An 18,300-nucleotide genomic window follows, 5' to 3' on the forward strand; every position below is an offset into this window, starting at 1 on the left:
GGACTCTGTGCTTCCTGGCCTGGATGCCTGTTTCCTTTCTCAGGTTAGGAAATTTTTCTGCTATCATGTCTTCAAATAAGCTCTCTTCCTGTTTCTCTGTTCCTCTTCTTTTGGACCACAAAATATGAATCTTATAGTGCTTGATGTTGTACTAGAAGTCTTGCAAGTTTTGCTCCTTTATTTTTATATATTTTTTTTCCTTTTTGTTATTTATCTTCAATGATTTCCACTACTCTGTTTTCCAGATTTCTGGTCAATTCCTCTGTATCACATAATCTGCTGATTCCTTCTGGTGTATTTTTTATCTCAGTTATTATATACCACATGTTTGTTTTCTATTTGCTATTTGTTTTCTAATTGCTCTATCTTTTCTTTGTTTCACCATTCCTATTTTCTGCCTTGTTTGGATTAATACTGTGCTTTATTTTGCATTCTTCTATATTTCCTTTTTTAATGTTATCATTCTTTTCTTGCTGGGTATAAAATTTTAGATTGAGGGTAGTTGTTGCTTTTTTCTAGATCTAAAGTAAATATTTTGAAATGTCTTTATGTTTATTTTTGTCTTAATAAGTTAGTTGTTCCTTGGGATGCATTTAAATTTTGTCAAAAGCTTTAAGCAATTTGATTATGATGTGACATTTTCTATAATATGCTTCATATATTTTGTACTTGGTGTTTATTAAGCTTCTTGGATCTGTGAGTTTATGGCTTTTTCAAACTTGGAAAACTTTTCAACCACTGTTTCTTCAATAATTTTGCCCGACCTTCCTCTCTATCAGATCATTTAATTTTAATTATGTTAGGTCTCTTAAAAGTGCAACACAGCTCACTGGTGCTCTAATTTTTTAATCTCCCTCACCTTAGTCATTTTAAATAGTTCCCATTCATTCTTCTTTTAAAGTTTACTAATCTTTTTTTTTTTTTTTTTGCAATACCTAACCTGCTTTAATTCCATCAGAGGATGATTTTCAACTCACAGACTGTAGTTTCTTTTCTAGAAGCTTTATGAGGGAATATATATATATAGATAGATAGATAGATATAGATATATATGTATCTCCTTATTCTTTCCTCGCTTTGCAACTGTACAGACTATAGCCTACCAGACTCTTCTGTCATAGGATTCTCTGGGCAAGAATATTGGGATGGGTTGCCATTTCCTTCTCCAAGTTAAATATTCAGAATGCATTTAAAATAACTGTTAAAATATCATTGTCAGCTAATTCTGTCAACTGTATAATATCCGAGTGAGTTTTAGTTGACAGATTTTTGTTTGCAGTCACATTTCCCATTCCATATTTACCTGTGATTTCCGATTGCACAAAAAATATTTTGTTTATACTGTATTTAGTGTGTGACAACTTTACATTTTTATAAATACTCTTGAACTGTATTCAGATGTGTAGCTAAGTTGCTTGAAATAGCTTAAACCTTTTGGCTTTTGCTTCAGCAGCCCTTTGTCTGTAACTGGTTTTGCCCCATAAATCAGTTAAGACATTTCTGAATAGTCCAGCAAAGCCCCATGAGTGATGAATTTTCCACTTTGGCTGGTGGGAACTAGAATTATAAACAGACACATGCCAGTTCAACTTTGCTCCCGCCAGACCTTATAATTGGTTACATCTATGGAAGCCATAGATTTTACTTGTTCTCATGTGTATGCTGACCAGTACTCAGCTGAAGAGTTGAGTGGGATTCTCTTCATATTTCTGTGGTTCTCTGTGAAGTTCTATCCCCTGAAGTCCTCTATCCAGAAAACTGTAGCCCACATTAGTCTCCTTGGACCCTCAGAATCATCTCTTGAATTCAAGAGATTGACAGAAAATATGGGCTCCCACTTCCTGTGTTATTGCCTGGAAACCCTCCCGGCCAAAGCCACTTTTAAGGATTGCATCATTTCTTCCCTTTCCCCAGGAATTACCCTCTCTGTCTCCTGGCATCTAATACTTCACAAATAATTGTTTTGTATATTTCATCTTGCTTTTAGTGTGGAAACAGGTGGTAAATCTAGTCCCTGTTATTTTATATGTGAGAACATTCATATCTTTTCAAGCTTTCAAGTTTTCAAGATTATATAATTATAGCCATTCATTTTAGAAAAATGTATTGCACAGATAATTTTGCAGCAAATAAGACGTCTATAATTATCCCCTCAGTAGATACACCAGTGCTATGTATTCTACTTCCATCAAGTATTTCATCTTTCAAACAACTTATCAATCTCCTAATTATTTATTATTAAATAGAAATACTGTAATATTTATGGATTTATGTATTTTACTAATTGTAAATATTTGCTAATGTCATTACCTTTTGTAATAAACTTCTATTGTCTATATATATGTGTATATATATATATATATATATATACATATACATATATATGCAGTGAAGTGAAAGTCACTCAGTCGTGTCTGACTCAGTGTGTGAGTCTATATCTCATACATTATATCTGATAATTTCCACATGATACAATTTCAGGAGAAAAAATTCTTGGTCAAAGACTGGTAGTAAAACTTGCAACCTTTTTTATGATACATAAAAGTGGCTAATGCATTTTTAAATTCATAGCTCTACCAGAAATATTTACTTTTATAGGGTACTTACATCTTAAAAAAACAATGAGCAGTAGTTTTACCTGTAGAATCTCAAGAATTGTGACAAAGGGAAGAAAAATATTTGGGGAACAAATGAATTTGAAATTATGCTTCTAAAATTATACTGCTAAATCTGATAAAATATAGGGCCGTGGCTGAAAATATAATATTAAACTCATCTTGTTAGCATAAAAATGTATGTAAAAAAAAGCTTTAGATATTCAATTACAGTGTGAAAAACGATCAGTAATTCAACCAGAAGACAGCATTGTAATATTTGACTCTTTTGTTTCTCTGAATCATTTAGAAGGCCGACAGATCTCCAGAGCCAGAATAGGATGATAAACATCATGGAGAAACATTTACCAGGGAAAGTTTGGGAAGTAATTCTCACCCACCAGTAAATCTGTCCATGAAACATATTTTCTGAAATACAGCTGCCACTTGCAATGTAAGATTCTGGTTACAATTAGCAGCTGTTGTCAACTCTATGTCACCTCATTAGTTATCCTGGATTTCCTAAGTTTTAAGGTTGATTATAGCTTTACAGTTTCTGAAAGAGTATGTTGTCTCATTTCACACTTATTTTATGCTCAACATATTTAAAATTCAACAAATTTTAGAAGAAATCAGTTTTACAGCAGTCATGCAGAGAAGTACAAAACAAACTTGCTGGTGAGAAATGTAGTTATATCACAGTAAAGTACATGATTCCACAATAAACTGGAATACGTGCCTTCATATATATTAGTATTTTCATAATATTTGTTTGATTTCATTACAGAGAGTAAAATAATGGTAATTTCAAAATTATGTCACTGGTATTTCCAAAAAATGTTATGAATTATTTGTTCAAGCAATATAGCCACATTCTCAAGGAAGGTTTCAATTTGTAGCTGGAAGACACATTTCTGGAAAGTAGTAGCTGAAAAAGTGATTATCAAACTCACAGCCTAAGTATATTGACTTAGTGGAAGATGTACCTGGGATACAGAAAAGGGAAAGGAATGCTATCCCTGATATATTTCTGCATATTACTGATTTGTTGATTTGTTCTGGTGTCTGTAATTTAACTGACATTTTTGTAGTAGGTGAAAATACAGGGATCATCTATGTGTTTGCTTCTTTTTCAAGAATCTTTTTTTTTTTTTTCGTTGGAGTATAGCTGATTAACAATGTTGTGTTAGTTTCAGGTGTACAGAAGAGTGATGATGTGCTTAGTCACTCAGTCCTGTCTGACTCTTGGTAACGTTATGGACTGTCACCTGCCAGGCTCTTCTGTCCATGGGGATTCTTCAGGCAAGAATACTGGAGTGGGTTGCTATGCCCTCCTCTAGGAGATTTTCTCAACCCAGCGGGCAAACCCAGGTCTCTAGCATTGCAAGAGGATTCTTTATAGTCTGAGCCACCAGGGAAGCACATTTTCTTATACCTATAAATATATCGGTTCTTTTTCAAATTTTCCCATTTAGGTCATTACAGAATATAAACAGAATTCCCTGTGACAACAATAGGTCCTTATTGGTTATCTATTTTATTTCTTTATTTTTAAACTTTTTATTTTATGTTGGGATATAGCCGGTTAATAATGTTGTGGTAGGTTCAGGTGAACAGCAAAAGGACTCAGCCATGCATATACATGTATGTGTTTGATTCTTAATTGTAGAACTTGAAAAACAAACAAACAAACAACAACCACAAAGAAAACAAGCTAGAACCAGGTCTTAGGTTCCACAATCTCCTCTTTATTGTGACCTTTTGATCTTGCTATTTTTGCTGCCTATATGATTGGTTCCTGTTTCTGCATAAGGTATTCATTCAAAAAATCATGCCAATGATTTTTTTAAACTTATTATTAAAATTTAATACAAGGAGATCAATAAAAAAATTGTTTTATTAAACCATCTGCTGAGGCATAGAGACAGGTTTGTCTTGCACTGTTTATCAGCCTCTTTTTGGCCGTTTGTTGTAATCTGGTGTATTTATTATTAATAGGTAAACCAGAACATCCTATTCTGTGTTCAAAATAGAACATTGGTTGCTAAATAAATGAAAATTATCTCTGGCCTTTGAGAAATGGCAAGACATAATTTGCAATGGGGCAAACTTATAAATACACACCCAGAAGTTTGCAGTGTTAATATTAAAGTGAACTATTTATAAATCATCAAAGTGATTCTTCATGAATTCTTAACTTAAAGACGGTTGAACCTTTCAAGGTTGAACCTAAGAGTGGGCAGCCAGAAACACGGACTTATTTTGATGCCACACAAGTGCCAATCAAAGCTAGATTTATGTAATGTAAGAATTATTAATTATTCCACAATCACAGAAACTCCCACACAGATCTATAGGGCAAGTAACAATGGGAACAAAAATTTTTTTATTTTCCTCTTAATCTCTGATGCAAATGATAGGAAGAAATCAGAGATCTATTCAGCAACAAGCGATTATGGTTAGCTACTGAACTTTCCAAAGATGGGGATAAAAATATAAAGGTGAATATTATGAAATGAGTTTCATTCAACACATAGAAGTGATTGGGTTGTGCTCTTTTATTTACTTTCTTTGTGTTTCTTTTAGGATTGTTTGTATTGATAAGCAAAATTTGGTCTAAGTATTTTAGAAAAAAATTGTTTTTTTGAAATATTCCAGTAACTCTCAAGCTACATTAAGGGCTAAATTTTAGGAAAATTGAAACCTAGAGATAGAAAACACTCTATCTTGCTTCATTTTAATACTACGTAAGCAGTTAAAGACCTTCCCTGATGGCTCAACAGTAAAGAATCTGCCTGCAAAGCAGGAGACTCCAGTTGGATCCCTGGTTCCAGAAGATCCCCTGGAGGAGGAAATGGCAACTCACTCCAGTGTTTTTGCTGGGAAATCCCATGGATGGAAAAGCCTGGTGGGCTACAGACCATGGCGTCACAAGAGTTGAACCTGACTTAGCAACTAAACCACAACCACCACCAAGCAATAAAAATTAAAAAGAGAAAATTTCATAAGACTTTTAGTCTTGATTTTAATACACTGATGTTTATTAAAAAAAAAAAAGAACTATCTCAGATCCTTTGCTGACAATTAATTCTTAGTTATAACCCAACATAACTTTTGTCTCTAGGAAATATACATAAATGTATACATACACACTAAAATGCACTTATGTAATTATTTTTGTATCTGGGTTTTATACTACTCTCTATTTACTTAGGATTTCCCACACCAGAAGGATAGGTATTCTTGGACAGGGACCAAATGTCACTTGGGTTTTTAAAAAATCTCCAAATTCTTTTTATAACAGCTATGCAGAAAAATTACAATCATAATTATTGCAAAAAGTGTCCTCAGTCGCTTCAGTCATGTTCAACTCTGTGACACACACACAGACTGCAGCCCACCAGGCTCCTCTCTCCATGGAATTTTCAAGCAATAATACTTGCATATGTTGCACTTCCTACTCCATTTGCAAAAATAATGGGATACTACCATTTCCATATAACTCTCTGTCCATTGCACAACATGTCCAAAGTATAACAAGGAGGTGACTGACTTGGTTTCATATCTGGGAAGAGAAGTACAGAAAGAAATCTGAGAACAAGTATACAAAGCTTTCAGCTATTCCATCTTAAGATGAAATCCAATATATATATACATTAATATGTATATTTCCATATGCCCAAATACTCACTTTGAACTGTATTTGTGCATTTGAAATAATAAATTTACAAAATTTAGCAGAAAATAAATTACATAAGCACATCACATACTATATTGTTAAAATTATTTTTGAAATCTGAATTTACTAATGGATCCCTTAAGTTAAGCATATTTCTTATAAAAGTAGACTGTCATGTGTATTTTATTACAATAACCCAAACATAAAAACATAGTCTTTACATAAATCCATTTTCATCCAGTATGTCAAAAATTGCCATGTTTTACAATGTTTAGAAACCTAAATATCTATTACTAATTTTTGTCAAAGTCAGTGCCCAACCCTGGATATATTACAGAATCATAATGGGAGTTGTTAATTTCCAAAATCATCAGATTAAAAGGGAGTTCATTTTGCTAAGTGTCTTTAATAGAGACCTAGAAAAATGAGGATGCCACTTGATGCTGATTAGTCTGTTAGTTCTCTGCCATTGTTGTTCTCTTAGCTGTTCTTATTCTAACCAATTTATCCCATGGTCTATAACCTTGTTATACAAAACCTTGTCAATGGACTTTACAACCTGGATTCACCTAAGCTTGTTAGAATTGCAGAGTAACTGTTCCCATGCTAGATCTACTGAATCAGAATCTGTTTCTACCAAGATTCCCATTAATGTGTGAGATGCACTTAGATTCTTACATGGCTCAATTAAACATTCAACAACAGAAATTTAAAATATGCAAAAATGGTAACTATTACACTCTAACATGGCCTGATGTAACTAAAGGATTTTTATGTAAGCTAGAATTTTACTTTTCTGCCTTCTTCTTCCACTTTTAAGGGTTTGTAAGATTAATTTGTAGCTCAAACAGTAAAGAATCTGCCTGCAATGTGGGAGATCCGGGTTCAATCTCTGGTTCAGGAAGACCCTCTGGAAAAGGGAATGACAATACACTTCAGTACACTTGCCTGAATAATTCCATGGACAGAGTAGCCTGGCAGGCTACAATCCATGGGGTCGCAAAGAGTCAGACAGGACTGAGTGACTAACACACACAAATAATCAAATTTAATCTCCTATCTCAATGTCTTTAGCCTTAACCACACCTGAGAAGTTACTTTTACTATGTAAAGTAAACCATGTACAGTTTCCAGGGATTAGGAGATAGACATCCATGGGAGAGGGGTGGGCATTATTTTGCCAGTCACTGAATAATACAAAGTTTAGGATGACATCTTACATACATCCCTGATGAGAGAGAGTCATGTAATCCTGCGGTCCTTTGTCATTTCAGTTTTTATTTGAAATAAGCAAAAGGGAGAGAGTGGATGGGGACATTTGATTCAGCTGAAATAATCCTTGAACAGAGAACCATTCAAGAGCCATGTATTTTACAACAGCCTCTGCATATCCACTTATAAGGACTCTGTGTACACACATTTTCATGTGTTATTTGCAACTTAATTTCAATTTATCCAGTGGAAATGATTCTATCAAATTTAATATGGCTGTTTAATATGTCTCAAGTACTGCAATAGGTCTATGATAAGATGAATAAATCAAGTGACTATTAAAAACTCACTTAAATGCTGCTACAAGGACTCACGAATGTCAATAATGACTCTGAAGTACACATAATCATAGGATAGTAATAATGAAATCAGTCAAATGTATCAAATTGTCTAAATGAAAATTACACTAAATAAAAATTCAAGAAAATCATCAGTATTTTACTTGTCACCTTTATCAGACCATTGTGTGAATTGCCTCTAACTTTATGAAATGGTAGATGAGCTGTAATCTTAAAACAGTGCCTGGAATGATGAGTCTCTTTCCTGCTAGGTACTCTGTTGATCGGCATACTGACATGGACCGGATTTTCAGTATCCACTCAGAAAATGGCTCTATTTTCACTTTGAAGCCTCTAGACCGGGAATCAACTCCTTGGCATAATATAACCGTCACAGCTACAGAAATAAGTAAGTTAGAAATACATCCATCTGAGCACATTATTTTTCACCAAAGTCTTAAAATAATAGCATTAAATAGACTTTTTCCTGAGTGGGATGATTTTATTATTAGAACTGAGAGAAATTACTTAGAGTGTGTTGGATTTTTAAATTATTTTAAGGATTATCAAATATTCATTCATTTTAAACTTGGCTTTCTTTTACATCTTACTGTAGAATAAAACACGATCTAATCATAAAATAATCGGTCTAAGAAAAGAATATCTTACAAATAATATTCACTCTCAATTATATTCTCCTCATTCTATCATGTTTTTCACCTGAACCATGTAAGAAAGCTGAGATATACATCAGCGATCCAATCAAAAAGTGAATACCCTGGAAATGATGTGATGCTAAGTTATAAATGGGGCAAACAATACCGCTGTTACTCTTTAAATGAGACTAAAATCTTACACATATTCTTACTGCAGATAACTCAAAACAAAGTAGCAACATTCCTGTCTTCATCAGAATTCTAGATATAAATGACCACGCTCCAGAATTTGCCACTTACTATGAAACATTTGTTTGTGAAAATGCAAAACCTGGGCAGGTAAGTTATTATAAACTTAAAAATTTTTTCCTCTTCACCAAGGCAAATGACATTGCATTAATTTACTTGGACTTTGTTTTTTCATGAAAACTATTGTCAGTTCATTTTGTCAGTTCTTTATCTCCCATACCAAACAACTCACAATAATCTTAAAAATATGAGCTTTAAAATATTTTATATAATCTATGATATAATAGGAAAATTATAATATATGCTTTAATTTATATACCAGGTACATAATAGATACCACATATATAAAAAGTTCCTACCTGGATTCATAATTATACTCGTAGTGATATATAATCACGAATAGGATGAAAATATATTATTAAATAAACATGAAGTAAGAAAATAAAATTGACCTGTGTTAATATAAAGGAAATCACAATAATTGTCTTGCTGATTACATTTGCCACTTTCAGTTACTCAATCAGGTCATTTTGGTTTGAGATTAGTTGTATTTTATTTGTAATTTTTTTCAATTTAATATTAGTGAGATAAAAAAGATTGTACAAGACTTACAAGGTCATCTTATAAAGTAATATTTCAGACATCACTAAATTAATTTTAGGAAAATGCAGAATATGTTCACTTTCTACACTAATATAGTATTTTATCACTGAACCACCTTATATGGACGTAGAGGGTACACAATAATCACAATGATGGATACATAAACTACTGCAAAACTCTACTAATTCTTCATCACAGAATGTTGGACTGTGATACCTGGAAGTGGTGAAATGATTTGTTTTCGTAGAAGAGAATTTGAAAGTAATGGTAATTAAATGACTGTGATTACAAATCACACAGATGGCAGACCCAGGACTGGAAAACAGGCACCCCGATGTGTGGCTTTGTATTTTATCCATGATAAAATGCTCATAGCATTTCACTGCCCAATCTATCATTTGCTGCTCCATCTTCCCACTGTGGCACACCTCTGACCTACAGGGAGCACAGCTGAGAGGCGCTATAATTTCTCAAATTCAGCAGTGTATTATAAAACCTTAGAAGGCTTTATTCATATAGTCTTCTAAATTTTGCAGCTACCATTAAAAAGAGGAGCAAACATTTTGAATAAAGTATGCTATCTCATTGTAATTATGGCACCCCAAACTTTAAAATCTTCTGCTTTCTGGTATTATATGGCATATTGCTCATTTTTCCAAAACTATATTTATAGTTTCCTCAATCTCTAGGAGTGGTTGTGATAATCACTTTTTTTTTTTTTAAAAGATCCATCTGTCATGTTCTTTGCTTTTGAAACAGTCATTGTCTAGTGGAGGCAAGATGTTGGTAACCAATTCATAATAAAATGGACTGGTAGTATATATTAACAAGTCAAAAGGCAAAAGATATTGATGTGATCTAATTTTGGATTTCTTTTCATGGATACAATAGTGGCCAGGAAGCAGACAATGATTCATAGAGGTGCTCTGCAAATTGAGACTTGACATTTTTTATTCCTCATTAAATAAGTTACATTAGACAGAGCTATAAAAAATGCTGGAAAATTTTCTCAAAATGGAATTTTTTTTTTGTTTAGCTTCAGTGATATATTTAAAGCCCAAACGCTGATTTTAAATGTCTTGTAATAACAAAAGTTGCTTTTTGTGCTCTATTTAATTGATTTTTCTTTGGTTTTAGTTGATTCAGACTGTCAGTGTCATGGACAAAGATGATCCTCCCCGAGGGCACAAATTCTTTTTTGAACCAGTGCCAGAATTTCCCCTCAATCCAAACTTCACTATTGTAGACAATAAAGGTAAGAGCATTTTTAAAGACACATATTATGAAACATTAAGAGACAAAATTTAAGACTGGTCTGACTTTTTTTTTTTTTTAACAGATAATACAGCAGGAATCATGACTCGAAAAGATGGGTACAGCCGCAACAAAATGAGCACATATTTGCTGCCAATTTTAATTTTTGACAATGATTATCCGATTCAAAGCAGCACTGGCACACTCACCATTCGTGTGTGCGCTTGTGATAATCAAGGAAACATGCAGTCCTGCAATGCCGAAGCCTTGGTCCTTTCTGCTGGCCTGAGCACTGGAGCTCTCATCGCTATTCTTCTCTGCGTCATCATACTGCTTGGTAAGCATGCCTCTGAACGATATGACCCCGAGACGTGCTCCTTCAATTTAAGGAATTCTCTTCTTCATTACCCAGTGATCGTGTACTGAAAAGCACTCTTCTTTATAGCTAAAGATGGGAAATTTGAGCTTGTTATTAAAATTGTTCTTCCAATTGAAAAAAAAATGAATTTTTGATGGGGGATAGGTCTAGCTTTCAAGAGACCAAAAAACAAGGATATAATAACTAGTGATATATACAGATATTTTAAAATACATTTTATATATGCATAGTGTTTAGTGTGAACTAATATGGTCACATTTCAAAGGGTACTTCATTTAATAATTGGTTAAATTTTTATGTCAACTCTATAAGGTAAATACTTTTATTCTTCTACAGAAGGTTAGATTACTTATACAAAGTCACTCATTCACAAAGTGTTCTAACTAGCATTCAAACCCAGATTATTCTTTTTTAGAATTCACCTTTCTAACCATTGTCCTCAAAACAAAAAACTATTTTACAAATAATATTCCTAATATTACCATGTATTTCACACATGGAATTAACCAGCATATTTAAGTTATCACAATAATATAGACATTTTTTCATAAAATTTGTTACATGTAGTTTCAATCCACCAAAGAAAATGTTTAAGTTTAGTTTTTAAAATATCACTATGGCATTGTGGCCATACCTAGTTCAGCAATATTTTCTAAATCAAATCATGCTTCCAATTGCAAATGCTTTATTTGAGCATGCCCTAACAGGACAACAATTTAATTCAATTAAGTGGTTGTTCCACTGTAAAACGTTCCCCCAAAACTTGTTTCCATCAAATACTCATCCAAAATGAATGCTTAGGGCAGGAGCACTAGCCCAATTTATGTTCCAGTGCTCATATGTGTTGGCTCCTTTTCACTGCAAATCCCTTAAACCTATCTGGATGAAGTCCCTTTGGCCAGATATTCTTGCAGAACTTCAGCCAGGAACTGATGCCAGTGAGGGGAAAACATTTGTCCCAGTTATGATGGTCCAACTATTTAGAAAAACAATTTATCAGGGTGATTTTGAACTTAAACTCTACTACCATCAGCAGCGGCAGTCTGCATGTCCATGTGCTATTAGAAATTTCAACTCCTCTGTAAAATATTTTTGCATCCCTATGGAGATTAAATTTTCGCTTACCCTTTCAGCTAAGTGCTACTGATATCATGCTGTTTTATTTGCTAAAATAGTTCTACTTCTCTAATTTAGAACAAGATGGAAATATGTATATTTTGAGTTTTTTTTTAATTTCAATATTAATATAATACATACACACAAAAAGACATGCATATGAGGGAATAATATTCATCTGCCAAAATAAGTTTAGATATCATAACACTATTCAACTAAATCTCTATGCAGAAATTCTAGAAGACTCTTTTATTCAGGAAAGTTTGCCATCTTTCTGACCTGGGCAGTATGGAGGGCATACACTTCTTATATTTTACCTTTCAATTTATTACCTAAACATGGAATTATTTTCTATTATTTTAGTCAGAATGTGTTCTAATTCATAAGGTTTTATTATGAAGTTTATTAACCATTCTTGCCATTATTTCAAGCCTTTATACTAATGACTGCACATAGTTGCTATATTTCTGTAGTTAGGAGAGTCGGCTCTGCAAGGCGGTGATATAACAAGGGCCATGATATTTTAGGCCTATCCTTTCACAGTTTGAAGAAATGTACTTCTTCGTTTATATCCATAACATAAGGCAGGGGTTAAAACCTAGAGCAGGACTTCTTAACCTCTTTGGTTCCTTGAACACCTTTGGTAGTGAAAGTGAAACTTATGGACCATTTTAGAATAATAATTTAAACTTATCAAATAAAACATGTAATACAAAAAGAAATGTATTTATCCAAATTAAACAAACAAAAAAACAGAAAGCAAAATGTGCTTATATATGCTTTGTTTTAGTGCAAGTCTAATGATCATTTGTGATATGTCCTAATTATAATGAAATATAAAGTGTCTATGATTCTATTGGTTTGATAGTCACCATACTCTTACTATCACTACAATTTATGCTGATATTTATGACAGAAAGTGCTACATTCAGGTTACAAATTAGTGAAAATAATGATGCATTTTTTTTTCTATTCCTTATCTTAGCTTCTCTGAATTTCATTCACATACCCCAGATTAATAACCTCAGTTGAGGGAAAAGAAGCAGGTAATTTTGACCTGGCAAAGGAGAAAATACTCAGAGCAGATTCTAAGGGCCATTTGTGAAAATGCATAAACATTATATTAGCTAAGAAACCCTTAAAGCAATTTGACTATACAGTTGTTGTGCTATACGTATATAGGATTTATCAATTAGTTTGGGCTCCCGAGGTTGTGCTAGTGGTAAGGAACCCATCTGCCAATCCAGGGGATGTAAGAGATGTGAGTTCAATCCCTAGGTGAGGAAGATCCCCTGGAGGAGGGCAGGGCAACCCACTCCCATATTCTTGCCTGGAGAATACCACAGACAGAGGACATTGGTAGGCTACAGTCTATAGGGTTGCAAAGAGTTGGACACGATGGAGTGACTGAGTACACACATGTACAGTAATTCATTCAATATTAAACTTATAAAGAACCTTCTTTTTCTAATTCAAGGCTCACTAGATTGGTGGATTTCAGACCTATACTGGATTTAATTAACATGCTCATCCTTTAATAGGAGAGAGTAAAGATATATCTTGCTTTTAATGGATAGTTTCTTATAATGTGTCCAGCATGACTCTGAATATAGCTCAGCACCAAAAGCCTGCTTGGTGCAGGTTAGTACAGATATTTCTAATAATTTTTTTGTATTCTTTCTACCAATTAGTAGAAGCTGAGGAAAGTGCATTGGTCAATATAACAATAGCATTGGACAGGCCTTAAGGGTAGTTACAAGGGCATCAGGGCCATGGTGAAGTGCAGTCTCAATGAAAATTAGTTTCTGTAATCTCAAAACAAAGATTGAAAAAAATGTAAGATAGAATTTGACCCAACACTTTTCTTCTTTTTCAGTGAAACATCAGTAATACCACCAAAACACTTTAACTTTCCTAAAGTAAGAAAAATTTGCTTTTATTGCTCCCCAGCAATGTATAAGTATGCTTGGGAAATTTTTCTTTATATAATTTTAAATTTTCTTATATATAAAATAACGGACTTGGTCCATTTTCAATGGAAAACATACTTTGTTGGAAATCACATAGTCTTTCTTACATTTTTAAATGCAATTTTTAGTATATAAATGTATTTATCTTGCAAGTGTTTGTTATCAAATATATGTATAATAGTTTAAATTTCACTAGTATAAAAGAAATAAGAAGGCATATCATATGTGGGGAGGGTTCATAGTGTATGCAGAGGGACCAAAATTAACATATCAGCCTCGAAGCTTGAAAACAACTGTATAAGTCAAGAAAGTCCTTAGATACAAAGTAATTTCTGTAAGATGAGTAGAAGGTAAGGATGATTTTAAGTTTGAATTTAATATTGTAGCATATAGAATTATATTTCAGATTTTAAGCAGGCTTTCAAAACCAAGTCAACAATGGGAATGGATGAAACCAAGATATATGTGACCTAAATCAAATCCCTTATGATTATACAGTGGAAGTGATAATAGATTTAGGGGACTAGATCTGATAGACTGATGAACTATGGACGAAGGTTCGTAACATTGTACAGGAGACAGGAATCAAGGCTATCCCCATGGAAAAGAAATGCAAAAAAGCAAAATGGCTGTCTGAGGAGGCCATACAAATAGCTGTGAAAAGAAGAAGTGGAAAACAAAGGAGAAAAGGAAAGATATTTCCATTTGAATGCAGAGTTCCAAAGAATAGGCAGGAGAGATAAGAAGGCCTTCCTCAGTGATCAGTGCAAAGGAATAGAGGAAAGCAACAGAATGGGGAAAGACTAGAGATCTCTTCCAGAAAATTAGAGATACCAAGGGAACATTTCATGCAAAGATGGGCTCGATAAAGGACAGAAATGGTATGGACCTAACAGAAGCAGAAGATATAAAGAAGACGTGGCAAGAATACACAGAAGACCTGTACAAAAAAGATCTTCACGACCCAGATGACCATGATGGTGTATCACTTACCTAGAGCCAGACATCCTGGAATGTGAAGTCAAGTGAGCCTTAGAAAGCATCACTATGAACAAAGCTAGTGGTGGTGATGGAATTCCAGTTGAGCTATTTCAAATCCTAAAAGATGATGCTGTGAAAGTGCTGCACTCAATATGCCAACAAATTTGGAAAACTCAGCAGTGGCCACAGGACTGGAAGGGGTCAGTCTTCGTTTCAATCCCAAAGAAAGGCAATGCCAAAGAATGCTCAAACTACCACACAATTGCACTCATCTCACACACTAGTAAAGTAATGCTCAAAATTCTCCAAGCCAGGCTTCAGTAATATGTGAACCATGAACTTCCAGATGTTCAAGCTGGTTTTAGAAAAGGCAGAGGGACCAGAGATCAAATTGCCAATATCCGCTGGATCATTGAAAAAGCAAGAGAGTTCCAGAAAACATATATTTCTGCTTTATTGACTATGCCAAAGCCTTTGACTGTGTGGATCACAATAAACTGTGGAAAATTCTGAAAGAGATGGGAATACCAGACCACCTTATCTGCCTCTTGAGAAACCTGTATGCAGGTCAGGAAGCAACAGTTAGAACTGGACATGGAACAACAGACTGGTTCCAAATAGGAAAAGGAGTACGTCAAGGCTGTATATTGTCATCCTGCTTATTTAACTTATATGCAGAGTACATCATGAGAAACACTGGGCTGGAAGAAGCACAAGCTGGAATCAAGATTGCCAGGAGAAATATCAATAACCTCAGATATGCAGATGACACCACCCTTATGGCAGAAAGTGAAGAGGAAATAAAAAGCCTCTTGATGAAAGTGAAAGTGGAGAGTGAAAAATTTGGCTTAAAGCTCAACATTCAGAAAACAGAGATGATGGCATCTGGTCCCATCACTTCATGGGAAATAGATGGGGAAACAGTGGAAACAGTGTCAGACTTAATTTTTTTGGGCTCCAAAATCACTGCTGATGGTGATTGCAGCCATGAAATTAAAAGACATTTACTCCTTGGAAGAAAAGTTATGACCAACCTAGATAGCATATTAAAAAGCAGAGACATTACTTTGCCAACAAAGGTCCAAGGCTATGGTTTTTCCAGTGGTCATATATGGATGTGAGAGTTGGACGGTGAAGAAAGCTGAGTGCCGAAGAACTGATGCTTTTGAACTGTGGTGTTGGAGAAGACTCTTGAGAGTCCCTTGGACTGCAAGGAGATCCAACCAGTCCATTCTAAAGGACATCAGTCCTGGGTGTTCATTGGAAGGACTGATGTTGAAACTGAAACTCCAATACTTTGGCCAGCTGATACGAAGAGTTGACTCATTGGAAAAGACCCTGATGCTGGGAAGGATTGAGGGCAGGATGAGAAGTGGACGACAGAGGATGAGATGGCTGGATGGCTTCACCGACTCGATGGACATGAGTTTGGGTAAACTCCAGGAATTGGTGATGGACAGGGAGGCCTGGCGTGCTGCGATTCATGGTATTGCAAAGAGTCGGAACTGAACTGAACTGAACTGACATGTCTATAATGTGTGTATACATACGTATATACAATACACATGACACATATTTACACATATAATATATGCATATAAGGCATTTATGTGTATATGAGGATAAATTTGAATGTTTTGCATATATCCCCTAAGTCATTAAGAAAACATAAAATCTGTGCTCAATTTCTCTTGTAATAATAATGATTTTAGTTTTAGAATTTTAATATTTTAAGACAAATGTGCATTGAGGAAAAGTGAGTTATTATATACTCAGTTGGCTAAATATATTAGCCATAATTAAAGTTTTTCAATGCCTGAGCCCTATAGAAGACTGAGTCTCAAAAGCAAGTAAATGGCACTGTATTATCTGCTTTTTTTGTTCTGTTTTGTTTTATCTGTATAGCACATCTAGTCTTTGGCCCAAATCATGGTGTATTTGTACAGGGTAGTTAGTCTTTATATCCAAATGAACTTAACACCTCTTTTACCACATCAAGGTCACAAACATAAGAGTGTGCTGTATTTAAACCAGAATTATGGAAACTCACAATTTTCTCTCTGTCTCTTTGTTATATTTGTTTTTTGTTGTTTTTTTGTTAATAGTTTTAGTTGTGCTTTTTGCTGCATTGAAGAGGCAAAGAAAAAAGGAACCTCTGATAATTTCAAAAGACGATGTCCGGGACAACATCGTGACCTATAACGATGAAGGGGGCGGGGAAGAAGATACCCAAGCTTTTGACATTGGCACTTTAAGGAATCCAGAAGCAAGAGAAGATAGTAAACTTAGAAGGGATGTAATGCCTGAAACAATTTTTCAGATAAGGAGGACTGTACCTCTGTGGGAAAATATTGATGTACAAGATTTTATCCACCGAAGACTAAAAGAAAATGACTCAGACCCAAGTGCACCTCCTTATGATTCACTGGCAACTTATGCCTATGAAGGGAATGATTCCATAGCAGATTCCCTCAGTTCTTTGGAATCTCTTACAGCAGATTGCAACCAAGATTATGATTACCTCAGCGACTGGGGGCCTCGTTTTAAAAAACTTGCTGATATGTATGGGGGTGATGATAGTGACCGAGATTGAGTATGGTATGACTTCATGGATGTCGGTGGAAGTACTCTCTTTGCTACTAGATGGAGTGGCCTGCATTCTCTTCCTTGGAGGAAATTTTTAAAAAGTTAAAATTACAAACAATACGTAGGTGTTGTCTTAGTAAGAGTTTGCTTAATCAGTAAGTTTCTGTGAATGAATATGAATGATATAGATTTTAAAAAGTAATAATAACCAGTTCACCCTCTTTGCCTAACAATCTCTGAAGGAAAGTATATCACATCAATAAACAATAAAATATACTAAAAGGCTTTTTGTGCCTTTTCTTAGATAAGAACTTTATAAATAATGTTTTCTTAACTGACTTACAGTCACCTTTACTATTAAATGAAACATTGTGCAACTGCTTTGTAAATTAATATAAAAAAATATATCCCTAAAGAAATAGGAATGACTATTACTGCCATATTTATTTAGTTGAAGAATGTCTTTGTGTTAATTCATTCATATTTTTATAAATGTATATTTATATTTTTGTATTTTTATGAAATAAAATAGTATTTATAAAAATAAATTTCATTTTATTTGATTCCTATTAGTTCTTCTGATCTTGTTTTTAACATTTTTTAAACATCTTTAATAGTAAAACATGATTTACTCAGGGAAAAAGCAGCTAAATTATTGCATGTAATTTGGAATTATAATATCA

The 18,300-nt window shown here is 34.0% G+C and overlaps 1 protein-coding gene across 1 annotated transcript in view; it reads left to right on the forward strand.

Annotated features, from left to right (window-relative positions):
* Nucleotides 1-17,624, forward strand: part of CDH9 (cadherin 9) — a 175,232-nt gene extending 157,608 nt beyond the window's left edge. Inside the window, exons 9-13 of the mRNA XM_081523423.1 lie at nt 8,096-8,232; nt 8,697-8,818; nt 10,469-10,586; nt 10,671-10,922; nt 17,137-17,624. Of these exons, the coding sequence (XP_081379549.1) occupies nt 8,096-8,232; nt 8,697-8,818; nt 10,469-10,586; nt 10,671-10,922; nt 17,137-17,624 (1,117 nt within the window). The remainder of the gene's footprint in view (nt 1-8,095; nt 8,233-8,696; nt 8,819-10,468; nt 10,587-10,670; nt 10,923-17,136) is intronic.
* Nucleotides 17,625-18,300: the final 676 nt, after the last annotated feature.

Source organism: Giraffa tippelskirchi, chromosome 8 (assembly GCF_054371585.1).
Source record: "Giraffa tippelskirchi isolate mGirTip1 chromosome 8, T2T-mGirTip1v1.2.pri, whole genome shotgun sequence".
In the NCBI taxonomy this organism is placed as follows: Eukaryota; Metazoa; Chordata; class Mammalia; order Artiodactyla; family Giraffidae; genus Giraffa; species Giraffa tippelskirchi.